The sequence below is a fragment of the Delphinapterus leucas genome, chromosome 6, assembly GCF_059928025.1.
Source record: "Delphinapterus leucas isolate spDelLeu-1000000601 "Yukka" chromosome 6, BTC_Dleu_Yukka2, whole genome shotgun sequence".
Classification (NCBI taxonomy): Eukaryota; Metazoa; Chordata; class Mammalia; order Artiodactyla; family Monodontidae; genus Delphinapterus; species Delphinapterus leucas.
The window spans coordinates 37,098,448-37,111,104 of record NC_143134.1 but is presented as its reverse complement, the minus strand read 5'-3'; the positions used below and the strand labels follow the sequence as shown (position 1 = coordinate 37,111,104).

General features: G+C 39.6%; 1 protein-coding gene across 1 annotated transcript in view; it reads right to left on the bottom strand.

The window, feature by feature from the left end:
* Positions 1-8,695, bottom strand: part of ZNF510 (zinc finger protein 510) — a 67,804-nt gene extending 59,109 nt beyond the window's left edge. Inside the window, exons 1-2 of the mRNA XM_089913007.1 lie at positions 6,677-8,695; positions 5,676-5,734 (exon numbers count right to left, since the gene is read on the bottom strand). Of these exons, the coding sequence (XP_089769133.1) occupies positions 5,676-5,734; positions 6,677-6,860 (243 nt within the window). The 5' untranslated portion in view covers positions 6,861-8,695. The remainder of the gene's footprint in view (positions 1-5,675; positions 5,735-6,676) is intronic.
* Positions 8,696-12,657: the final 3,962 nt, after the last annotated feature.

Below are 12,657 nucleotides of genomic sequence, written 5' to 3'. Positions count from 1 at the left end.
ACCACTTTAGAAAGCTACGTGTATAACCAAGAAATGAAGAATGAAGATATGCCAAGAGACACAAAGGAATGTTCACAGAAGCTTTATTCATAATACTCCCAAACTGGAAAAAACACAAATGAAAAACCAACAAGAGAATGAGCATACCATCATACATTCATATAATGGAATGCTGCTCAGCAATAAAAAGTATTAAAATACACAGCAACATTGATGATCTAAAAATATGTACAGAGAAAAAAGCCAGACCGCCCCTTCCCCTGAAAAAGTGCAGGCGTTGGTATGGTTCCATTTATATGGTGTTGAAAATGAATTTATACTTTTTTTCCTGATAAGTGAGGTTAGATTAGTGGTTACCTCTGCAGAAGGGGGCAGTTATTATTAACTGAAAATTGGAAGGAAGGAAAGAAACTTCAGGGATGATGGAAATGTTTTCTCTCTTAATCTGGGTGGTAAATTATATGTATATACATATGTAAAAATCCACTCAGTTCACAATTAGAGTGTACTTTACTAGTATTAAAACTGTACCTCAAAAAAAAAAAAAAACTGTACCTCAGTTAAATAAATAAGTAAAAAATTTTTAAAGATTAAAAAAAATTTTATAGTTGATAATTAGGGAAGGTTTATTACATTATCCCTTTGTATCTTTCTATATTTTAACAATTTCTCAAAATGCCACTAGTAAAAATGAAAGAACTTGGTCAACTCTGGACAAAAAGTGTCCAAAGACAAATAGTGAAATAGGGAAAAATATCTGTCACATATGTCAGAATAAAAGGATAAATTCTTTAATAATTAAAAAATTCTTTAATAATTAAGAAGCCTTTAAAATTAGCAAAAAAGAAGACTGATTCACAAAAAAGAAATATAAATGACTTTAAAAATATATGAAATTATGCAAAATCTCAGCTCTCATACACTTCTACAACAGGGATCACCATTCTGCCCTCCTATCAGAAAAACTCTGGAGTCACCTGGACTCTTACTTTACCCCTTTCATGTCTTTCCCATTCTGCTAGTACTTCCACATTAAAAACAAAATTGCTTTTATTACATGAATTTCTTCCCCATATCATATGCTAGAACTCATGACGACATCAAACCCTTAAGGATGGCATCGAAGGACTTCTAGTGTTAGGGGCTTTAGTCCAACTCAAAATTCATACATTGAAGTCCTAACCCCCAGCACCTCACAATGTAACTGTATTTGAAGATAGGCTTTTATTTTATATATAATGAGGTCATTAGGGTAGGCCCTAATCCAATTTGATTAGTGTCCTTATAAGAGGAGGAAATTTGGACACAGATATGTACAGAGGGAAGATTATGTGAAAACAGCTATCTATAAGCCAAGGAAAGAGGCCTGGAACTGATTCTTCCCTCACAGCTCTCAGAAGGAACCAAGCCTGTCTTTACCCTGATCTCAGACTTTCAGCCTTGAGACCGTGAGAAAATAAATTTCTGTTGTTTAAACCATCCAGTCTGCGGTACTTTATCATGGCAGCCATAACAAACTAATACACCTAGTCTGGTCCCAAGATTTCTCCATCTCTCTTAGTGTTCCCTGAGAGGAAGTCCAAAGTGTAATAGGCAAAGATTCTTACTGGACCTTGTATCCCTTGTTTAGTCTGCTTGATGTTATTCTTTCAAGATGCAGTAACCTGCCCATACTCTGCAACAAAATTCCACCCATTCTTCAGGACTGACACAATTCTTTTCAACTTCCACCTTTGATCAACTGAGCCTATACCACCAGTCTGTCCTTTCTTTGACAAACTTCAAATCCTGATACTCAATGAATTCAAATGATCAATCAATCAACTAATTCCTTTAATCCTGACTTTGTTTCCCATGTATGAGGAAGAAATCGTCACATTATTCCCAGTATCTCCTGTGTATTACCTCCTTCAAGGGGACTGTATTTGTCCACAAGAAGTTTAGTCCTTCTTATAAGCATGAAAAGAATCCAGAGGCGATATGATCTTAAAGGTTAAGAGGCTAAATGACAACATATTAGAGGAAGCACAATATAGAGGGAAAGTCAGAAAAACTTCCTTTTGGAAAGGCTTTCATTCAGAAGAACAGGCCTATTTGTCACAAGCAGAACAAGTGTGCACAGGTTTGTAAAAGAGAAGATAATAACGGAATGGGCTCTATCTTGTAAGAAATGAAGTGGTGGTCTGAGAAGAATATAAATCCATATTCTCTTGGTGGCCCAGTTCCATATATATAGGGGATGATCTTTTATTTGGAACAGAGTTTAATGAGCAATCTCAACTAGGAAAGCTGAAAGCCTATGAAGATGAACCCATGGTGGTTCCAGATCTTGGAGCTAATGGTCTAACCAGACAGACAAACACATATCAGGTAATTTCCACTAATGTATGAAGTGCAGATAGGTGAAAGACAGAGGGCTATGAAGATTCAGAAGAGGACTGGAAATTAGCCCAGAGGGAGACAAAGGGGAAAAAAAGAGCATTGTTTCCTGGATGAGGCAACCAAAGCTGACTCATGACAGGTCAAAAGCAAAGAGCCAGACTGCCCATCCATTAAAATGGCTACTATGAGAAAAACAGAAAATAGCAAGTGTTGACAAGGATCTGGAGAAACTGAAATCCTTGTGCCCTGTTGGTGAAAATGTAAAATGGTGCAGCCACTGTTGAAAACAGGATGGCAGTTCCTTGAAAAATTAAACATAGAATTGTCACATGATCCAGCAATATATCCACAAGAATTAAAGGCAGAGTCTTGAAGAGATATTTGTACACCTATGTTCATAGTAGCATTATTCACAATAGCCAAAAGGTGGAAGCAACCTAAGTGTCCATCACAGGATGAATGGATAAACAAAATGTGGTATATTCATACAATGCAGTATTATTCAGCCTTAAAAAGGAAGGAAATTCTGATACATGGTTCAACATGGATGAACTTTGAGGACTTTATACTAAGTGAAATAAGACAGTCACAAAAAGACAAAAACTATATGATTCCACCTATTTGAGCAGTGAAATTCATAGAAACAGAATGGTGGTTGCCATGAGCCGAAGGGAGGGAGGAGTGGGGAGATGCTGTTTAATGGATATAGAGCTTTAGTTTTGCAAGATGAAAAGAGTTCTGGAGATTGGTTTCACAACAATATAAATGTACTTAACACTACTGAACTGTACACTTAAAAAATGGCTAAGATGGTAAATTTTATGCTGTCTATATTTTACAATTAAAAATAAAATGAAAAGGAAAGTAAAGAGCCAGGTGACTCAGTTGCACTGGCTGCCATAATGAAATACCACAGACTGGATGCCTTAAACAACAGTAATTTATTTCCTCACAGTTCTAGAGGCTGGAAGCCCAAGATTAGGGTATCAGCATGGCTGGGTTCTGGTGAGGTTCTCTTCCTGGCTTACAGGTGTCACCTTCTCAAGGTGTCCTCATATGGCCTTTCCTCAGTGCCTGTGTGTGAAGTCTCTCTCTTTTCCTCTTCCTATAAGGCCACCAATCCTATTGAATTAGGATTCCCACACATAACAACTTCATTTAACCTTCATTACCTCCTAAAAACCCTATCTCCAAATACCATCACATTGGGGGTTAGGGCTTCAACATAGGAATTTCGGGGGGACCCAAATCAGTCCACAACACCAGGTGAATGAAATGAAGACTTGGTCAATCCAGAGAAGACAATGAGAATGGGATATGAGGCAAGAGTCAGGAACAGTAGGATGTGTTTAAGAAACTAAATGAGGTTTGGTTTTGCTTTAAAGTTATATACTGAATTTTTTAATGTCATATTTCCCACTAGATTGTAAATACTATTAAGAAAGAAAAGTATCTGTATTATTTAAGTTGTAACTAGAGCACGCGTCACCTCCTTGCAACATCTTGGCTACTCAATAAATAGCTGTCAAGAAAGTCAGAGCAGCAATAAAGTAAAAAGACAAAATGAAATCTGTAATTCTCCAAAGCCTGAATGTTATTCTGAGAAATTGTGAATTTTATTGTTTAGGGATGAGAGGCCACTGAGGTGATATACAAATGCATGATACATTACCTCATTAGCATTTAGATGAACTACCCATGTGGAAGATGTGCCTGAGTAGGTGAAGAAAGAGGTGGGACAGATCAGTAAAGAAGTTATTCCACCAGTTCAGTTGAGAGGAGGAATAAAGTAGAGGAATATGTTTAAAATACATTAAATTGGACCGTATAAAATTGCTGTTATCTCTGATCTACACAAATAGCAAAAGTACCCAGACGTGATATTGGCCAGATGTGGCAGGAGTTAAGAGAGTGAGAGAGAGAGCAACAGGAGTCAAGCATGCATTCCATTTTTTGTGGCTTGGGTGCCTGGCTGAATGGGGTGATACCATCTATAGGGAAAGATGAGGAGGATTAGTTTGGGAAGGGCTGTGAATGTTGACTTTTACTTTGAATCAGTTGAGCTGTAGATACTTTTAGATACCTACAGAGAAATGTTGAGTCAACTATGTCCTGTACGGTAGCCACATATGACTATTTTAAACTTAAAAATTCAGTCCCTCAGCCACTCTAGCCACATTTCAACTGCTCAAGAGGCACATATGGCTACCGTTCACCATTTTGGAAATGCAGATATAGACCATTTCCATCATCACAAAAAGTGCCGTTGGTCAGGGTGGGCTGCAGAGCCTCATTTGGGAGACCAGCAAATACATCATTGTTAAAACCAGAAATGGGATGAAATGAGTCAAGAAGAATAGTTAGAAGAATAGTGAGAAGGAATAGAAGCTTGTGGAGGAGACATGTGAAAGGGCAGGAGAAGGAAGATGACTCCATGAAAGAAACAAGAGGCAGGACAGTGGCAGAGGAGGGTGTCACACATACTAATGCAGGAGACCTTCCAGAGACACAGAGAGGGGGGAGTCAGGCACTGAGACAGGTCTAGTGAGGTAAGGACTACACAAGACCCATTAGATTTGACTGTAATTAGGTCACTGGTGAGTGCAGGTCACAGGCATATGAAGAGAGACACGAAGGCTTCATGCAGTGGAATGAAGTATGAATGGAAAGTGTGGTAACATTTGCCAAAGAACAGTACTTTAAACTGTCTGCTAAACAACTTGTTTATGACAGGTACTTGAGAGGAATATTTATGGAGAGCTATTTTTATGGACATGAACGTACAGCCATTCATACTGACCTCTAGTTAGTCTAAGAATTATCCCTGGATCCAACAGGATAACTAAACTTCTGTTTTACTTATCCAAACACCTGCTTTGGCAATATGCCCTTTATTTTCAGTGGAATTCTTTTCAGGGTTGTCATTGGAAAGATCTGCACTATCACCTACGTGAAGACCAACAAAGACATTTCTCCTGACTTTGACGACTTTAAATTCCATGAGGAATGTCTGGTTTAAGCTTCTCATCAACATAATTCTTCAAACAAATATTGTCTGTCTAACTCTCTGCCATGGCTATCAGAAAGGTCAGAAGAAATTTGCAGCTGCACTTTGGAAAATCTGTAATATCAGAGGACCCTTACCTATCCACATGACAACTCTGCTGTGCTATTCATCTGCTTTTCTATTATCTTCCTTGAATAATTCTGATCCGTTTCTATATCTACTTTGCCATGTTAATTAACCATCTATACAATCCATTATAAAAAAAAGGTGTTAATGAACAACTCACCTGAGATATGTTCATTTTCTGCTGCTCCTGAGAGAATGCAGAGAACTGTGAAGAATAAGCTGGGGGTAAAGAAAAGAGGGATGGAGTCAGGAAAGGTCTGGTGAGCTTCTGTATTCACTAGCCTAATCTCATCACACCAGTTGGGAAAAAAGTCTCTCTATGGAAAAATGTTCTGTTGATCCTTGAGGAGCAGGAAGCACCACATAGAGACAGCACTCCCTGAATATGTACATCTCTGATATGATCATATGGATATAACCCTGCTGTTTTTCACTGGGTGATGTAAATTATTTTCCTATTGATTTAAAAAAATGTATGTGCTCCCTGACTAATTCACAAAAAACTAAAACAGAGGATTAATATTAATATCCTATTATTTACACCTTGAGTTAGAAAATCAACAGAAGACTCTGAACAAAAAGATAATGACAAAATATTTTTAAATCTTTTTGTTCTGATTTGTTGCAATTTCTCAAAAAGACTTTTGATAAGACACTTTTAGTGACTTACCTGTGACAGAATGAACAGTGCTGTGTTTTGAACAGCACTGTGCTTTGCTCCTAGCTCTGTCCTGGGTGACCAGGGGACATACATCTCAAGTTCAGTATTTTGTTTTAAGGTTTTAAGAGTCAAAAGTAGAAATCTTTTCCTATATTATCATTTTGTGATTCTATATGTTCAGCATAAAGGAAGCCACAGCCTACCTCTAGATGCCATGTGTAATGAACATGGCGTGACAGTGGCTCAGAATCTGAAAGAATGAGAGAATGAAGAAAGTGGGGGGTTATTTAAGGACTGAAGACAGAATTTCCTTGACTCTGGCTGTGGCTTTACGTGTGCAGTACATCAGTCACCCATCCCTTTCCACCCCTGCTCACCACCTTCTGCAAGCTGATCCACAGTTTCCACAGTCACACAGTCTGTGACGGATTCTGGATGTGGTGACATCACCAAGTCTGGCTCTGTCTAGGCAAGGTGATTAAGATCTAGTTCTTAATCACCTTGGAGCAAATCATAACCTGCTCCTTTCTGGGTTCTTCTGCATCTGTTCCGAAGCTCTGATGAGGGTGGCTCCTCTGAGATGGGACTCTTGTCCCTGCCTTTCTGCCACAAAAGAGCTGCTTTGTTCCAGAGATGCTGAGACTTAGGCCTAGGAAACAAATGCATTTTAGTTGAAACTTTCATATAGAGCAGTGTTTCTCAACTTCAGCACTAATGATATTGTGGGCTGGATAACTCTTTGTCATGGGGGTGAGGGGTGCTGTCCTGTGCATTGTAGGATGTCAAGCAGCATTTCTGGCTTCTACCCACCAGGTGCCAGTAGCACTTCTCCCAGTTGTGACAACCAAAAATGTCTCTGGACATTTCCAAAGGTCCTCTGGGGAGCAAAATCACCCTGGTTGGGAACCACCGGTGCAGGGCCTTAAACTTGCTTCTCCTGGAATTCATTAGAACTCTTTTATCCATTATGGTAGCCACTAGCCACATCCCACTATCAAGCACTTGAAATGTGGCTCCTGCCACATGTTGAAGTAACATTTTTGATATATTGAGACAGACACAATATGTTCTTACAATTAATTTCACTTGTTTCTTTTTAGTTTTTAGCGTGGCTACTAGAACATTTAAAATTACATACGTGGCACACCTTCTCTTTCTATTGGACAGCACTGCACTAGAACATCAGACTGTGCTTTCTGGGGACAGAAACAGCCTGGACAGTGCAGAAGTTTCCAGGGGCCTTAGTCTTAACCCAGAGGCTCTGGAAACATTCCACAAATCCTAGAGTAAACACACCTGTCACAGAGTGAGATTCAGTTCACACTGACTTTACAATCACAGTCCTGGGGATTTGGGGACAAGTCACTCTGCTAGTGCTGTGATAGCTGCAACACTGGGTTTTGGGTAGGCAGGATATTAGGAACAGCTTTAATTTGGGAGGAAAGTATACCTTTTTTTACATCCTAGCTTCCTCACCTTTGTGACCTTGGGTCTGTTATTTCACTTCTTCTTTTTTTTTAATGATGGAATTATACCTTTATTATAAATAGGGTGGCTGTGAGGATTAAAATCTAAATGAAAAGAACAAAGTGTCTGGGCTTCCCTGGTGGCGCAGTGGTTGAGAGTCCGCCTGCCGATGCAGGGGACACGGGTTCGTGCCCCGGTCCAGGAGGATCCCACATGCCGCGGAGCGGCTGGGCCCGTGAGCCATGGCCGCTGAGCCTGCGTGTCCGGAGCCTGTGGTCCGCAACGGGAGAGGCCACAACAGTGAGAGACCCGCGTACCACAAAAAAAAAAAAAAAAAAAAAAAAAGAACAAAGTGTCTTCTAACTATGATGCGAGCCAACATTATATGTTGGCTTATTAACTACTACTTATTAGTGCTTATTGCCTAGCACTTGGCTGAATGCTTTACCGGTGAAGACTTATCTCTCTGAACAACGCCACGAAACAGTTATTAATAACCTTATTTTTAGGTGAGAAACCTGACTTATGCCCAAGTAACAGAGAAGGAATTTACTCGATCTGTTTGGCTCCTAAGCTCGGGAGCTCAACTCAGCCCCACCGCCCGCGCGCGCTTCGTGGCAGGTTCACGGTCAATATTATAAACGTGCATTGCCCTTCCACTGCTGGCAAGGGACTTTCCCAGGTCCGGCTGCGGTCAGCTCCCACACCCGTGCCGCACCTAGCATTTCTGCCCAGCACTCAGCGCCACCTACGGCCCCGGAGCCCGCCCTCATTCACCTATCCCAGGTTTACCCACTGGCCGGGCACGGAGACAAGCCGTGGGAGTCCCACGTTGGGGCAGGAGGGGTTTCCGGGACTTGCCGTTCCTTGACCCGGGACACAAGCCTACCTTTCCAAGCTGGATGTCCGGACCTAAAACGTCCTCACCTCAGGCGCAAAGCCTCCGCGCCCACCAGTCGGGAAAGGGCGGAAGTAGAAGAGTTGGGTTACCTCACCAGCGCGGAGAAAAGCCCAGGACATCCGTTCCCAGAACGCTGCGCGATAACCGGAAACGTTCAAGACTACGTTTCCCATAAACGCTGCAATCACTCGCAAATTTGCGGTGTGTGTGTGTGTGTGTGTGTGTGTGTGTGTGTGTGTGTTTGTAGAGGGGGTGGGAGTTAGGGAGCCATAAGATATTGTTAACAGTCTGTACTGATGAATGACGCTCAAATTCTACCAAAGCCCCAGAGGTTATGTGTTAAACTCTGATAGTACAGCAAATCCAGTGTGTGGTCCTCGATCAGTGATCCTCTTTGGAGAAAACAGGCCGTTTGGGAACAACTGTGGAAATTTTTATATGGACAGGATATTGGAAACATTAAGGGAAGTTATCATTACTTTTGTTAATTGTTATAATATTGGGATTATGTAAGTTTACTTTTTTTTTAAAAATGCATGTTAAAGTACTTAGCATTGTATTATATATTTGTAATAAAATTAACTAGAAAAGGAAAATACAGTAAAATGTTGAGAATGTCTACCTCTCGAAACAAGCAGTGGAACACTATTCTGAGGGGTTTTGGGCAGGAGGCAGCATAGAAACAGGACATCACTGGCTAGGAGGTCGGAGATTTTCATATAAGGCAGGTCCTATTTTCTAGGTTAAAGTTAAGCTAGTTAAAGCTGAGTTGGAGGATTGTGATTGATGTATGTTAAATTTCCTTGACTGTGATATGTGTTCCATAAGTGCAGGCCAACTTAGGTTTAGATTTGCAATGCGGGCCCCCATTTTGTGGGTCCTGATAGACAATTAACTTTATCATATATAAACAGCTTTTGTAAATAAACTGTAAAATGTAACAAATGCTGGAAAATGGAGACTATGATTAACATAAAAGAATAGGATCTGTAATCCTCAGAGTTTATTTCTGAGGAAAAAAGAAAAAGCAATAACTGAAAGTACACATAACTCAAATAAGGAAATGATTATCATGCAAATTATGCATCTCCTAGGGATGAACTTGCTTAAAATTTGTGTGCACACTTCTGAAATTAGAACCAAATTAGAAACCTCTGCTTATACTTGTATATAAATACACACACGCACACTTTTCTTTTTTGATATTTTGTAACACTGATTATTTTATATGGCAATGATAAAATGTGGTTAAGTTTTGATTAACAAGAAAAAAGGATTAATGTTATCAGTAAGTGCAATTTTGTGAATCAAGTTATAAAACTTTAATCTGTTGACACTTCAGAAGCTTTAATAAGTAGTATTTTCCTAGATGAAAATAATAAAATTAAAGTTCCAATCAGAATTCTAAAAAAGTTTTTATGTGTGTTTTTCTCTTTGACATTTGTATTTTTTGTTTGTTAAACCTAAAGGAAAAATTGTGACTTTCATCACAATAAAAATATTTAGTAATGATTAGAAAATAATTGAAAATGCATAACAATGTGTCCATATTAACATGTATGCTACTGCTAAAATATTTAACAACTGATCCTTGTGCAATAAAAGTTCAGGTCCAGGAAGAAAAGAAAGTGAGAACATATTGTGTATCAGAGCTGGTTTCAATAGTGGAAAAAGGACATTCATTAACCTCGTTAGAACAATGAGGTAGGTGCCAGAACAAAGTAAGTCCATATCCATGGCATTCATATTACAATAAATAACTTTCATAGGGATTCAAGCTATAAGCACTTAAAAGACAATTTTAAAGTTGTTTTTTTTTAAATCAGTTATTTATTTTTTTTTATTTGGTTGTGCCAGGTATTATTTGTGGCACGCAGGATCTTTGTTGCGGCATGCAAGATCTATTTCCCTAACCAGGAATCAAACTCGGACCCCCTTCATTGGGAGCGTGGAGTCTTAACCACTGGACCACCAGGGAAGTCCCAATTTTGAAGTTTTAAAATTTAAATTCTAAATTTCTTAAGTTCTTAAGGAATACAAACATTTTAAAAATATAAGGCCTTTCAGCTCCTTTCCTTGGAAACGCTTGCCCTTCACTCCTATCCCATGCCTAGGACACTGCACCAGGCTTGGGAACACAGCCTTCATGTCCTGAGAGGGGCCACAGACATGCTCCGTGCTCCACCTCTTCCAAGTCCAGTGCTACCAGTGTAGATGCAGCACCACTACAGTTACTAATAAATATTTGCAGAAGAATACTTTGAGGCTGTAAAACATTCTGTGTCTCCTTATATTGTCACCCACCCAATTTAGCATTCATCTGTGGATCTTGCCTGCATCAGTGATTACTCTGGTGTTCTAATGGTGGTTTTCAATTTCTGTCTTCCTTTGAGAAAGTATAAAGCAGCCTCTGACATTAGGGAACTGGCCTGACACTTAGAGCCTGGCTGTCCATTAAAGCTGTCTTGGTGCTCAGAGCTAAACAGAGCTGTTTTCCTGTTGGACATAATCTCACTGAACACCAAGTGGACAAGGTCATTTTGTGACTATGATGATGTAAGACAAGCAAGACCAGTTTATAATTTTGCATAAGTAGGGACAAAAACAAGGTTGTTCTGCTACTCTCAAAATTAGAAATATCCCTCTCTCAGCTGATATGAGTGACTGCTGCCTTTTTTTTTTAACAACACCCAATCCAGACTAAATTCAGCTGCCTTTGAACCTCTGCAAAATGAACTAACCAAAGCTCAAATCCAATGATTCCTTCCTAATACCCTTTTACTAAAACAGTTTATGGTTCCCATATGGTGTGCACTCTGCCTCATTGCAACGACTATTAAAGTCCAAATTGTTCAACTACCAGTATGTTGCTGGTGATATTTGGCTGAAGTACATTAACGTCTTCTACTGTTATTAATTGGACTTCTGTAAGGAGGATTTGTCCTTTCTCCCAATTTATTTATTCAACCATTTGTTTTTATCTGTATAGACAGGTGAAGATTTATGTCATTCCTTGGGCTATAATCCGCTACTATATTTTTTGCTAAATATGTTCTAGCTCTTGCCATTGGGAGATCCTTCAGCTTGCTCTGTGTCCTTTTTCCTCTTTTTTTAATAGGTTTTTAAAATTATTTTTTTTTTTAAATTATTTTATTTATTTATTTTTGGCTGCGTTGCGTCTTCGTTGCTGCGTGCAGGCTTTCTCTACTTTTGGCGAGTGCGGGCTACTCTTCGTTGCGGTGCGCAGGCTTCTCATTGCGGTGGCTTCTCTTGTTGCGGAGCATGGGCTGTAGGCGCGCAGGCTTCAGTAGTTGTGGCACGCGGGTTCTCGGCGCGAGGGCTTCAGTAGTTGTGGCACACGGGCTTAGTTGCTGCGTGGCATGTGGGATCTTCCCGGATCAGGGCACGAACCCGCATCCCCTGCATTGGCAGGCGGATTCTAAACAACTGCGCCACCAGGGAAGCCCTAGGCTTTGTTTTTTAGAGCAGTTTTAGGTTCACAGCAAAAATGAGAGGAAAGTACAGAGAGTTCCTATATACTTCCTGCCCCTTCAGACATACAGCCTTCTGCACTATGAACATCCTGCACCAGAGCCATGCATTTGTTACACTCAATGAACCTGCATTGATATATCATTATTACCCAAATCCATAGTTTGTATTAGAGTATACTCTTGGTGTTATACATTCTGTGGGTTTTAACAATGTAGCCACCATTATAGTATCATACAGAATAGTTTCACTGCCTTAAAAATCCTTTGTGCTTTGCCTGTTCATCCGTCCCTCCCCTCTAACCTCTGGTAACCATTGATGTTTTACTGTTCCCATAGTTTTGACTTTCTCATAATGTCATTATAGTTTGCATCATACAGTATGTAGCTTTTTCAGATTGGCATTTTTGATTTAGTAATATGCATTTACTAATTCATGTCTTTTAATGGCTTGATAGCTCATTTATTTTTGATACTTAATAATATTCTATTGTCTAGCTGTACCCCAGTTTATTTACCCATTCACCTACTGAAGGTCATCTTGGTTATTTCCAAGCTCTGGAAATTATAAATAAAGCTGCTATAAACATCCATGTGCAAGTTTTTTTGTGGACATGTTTTC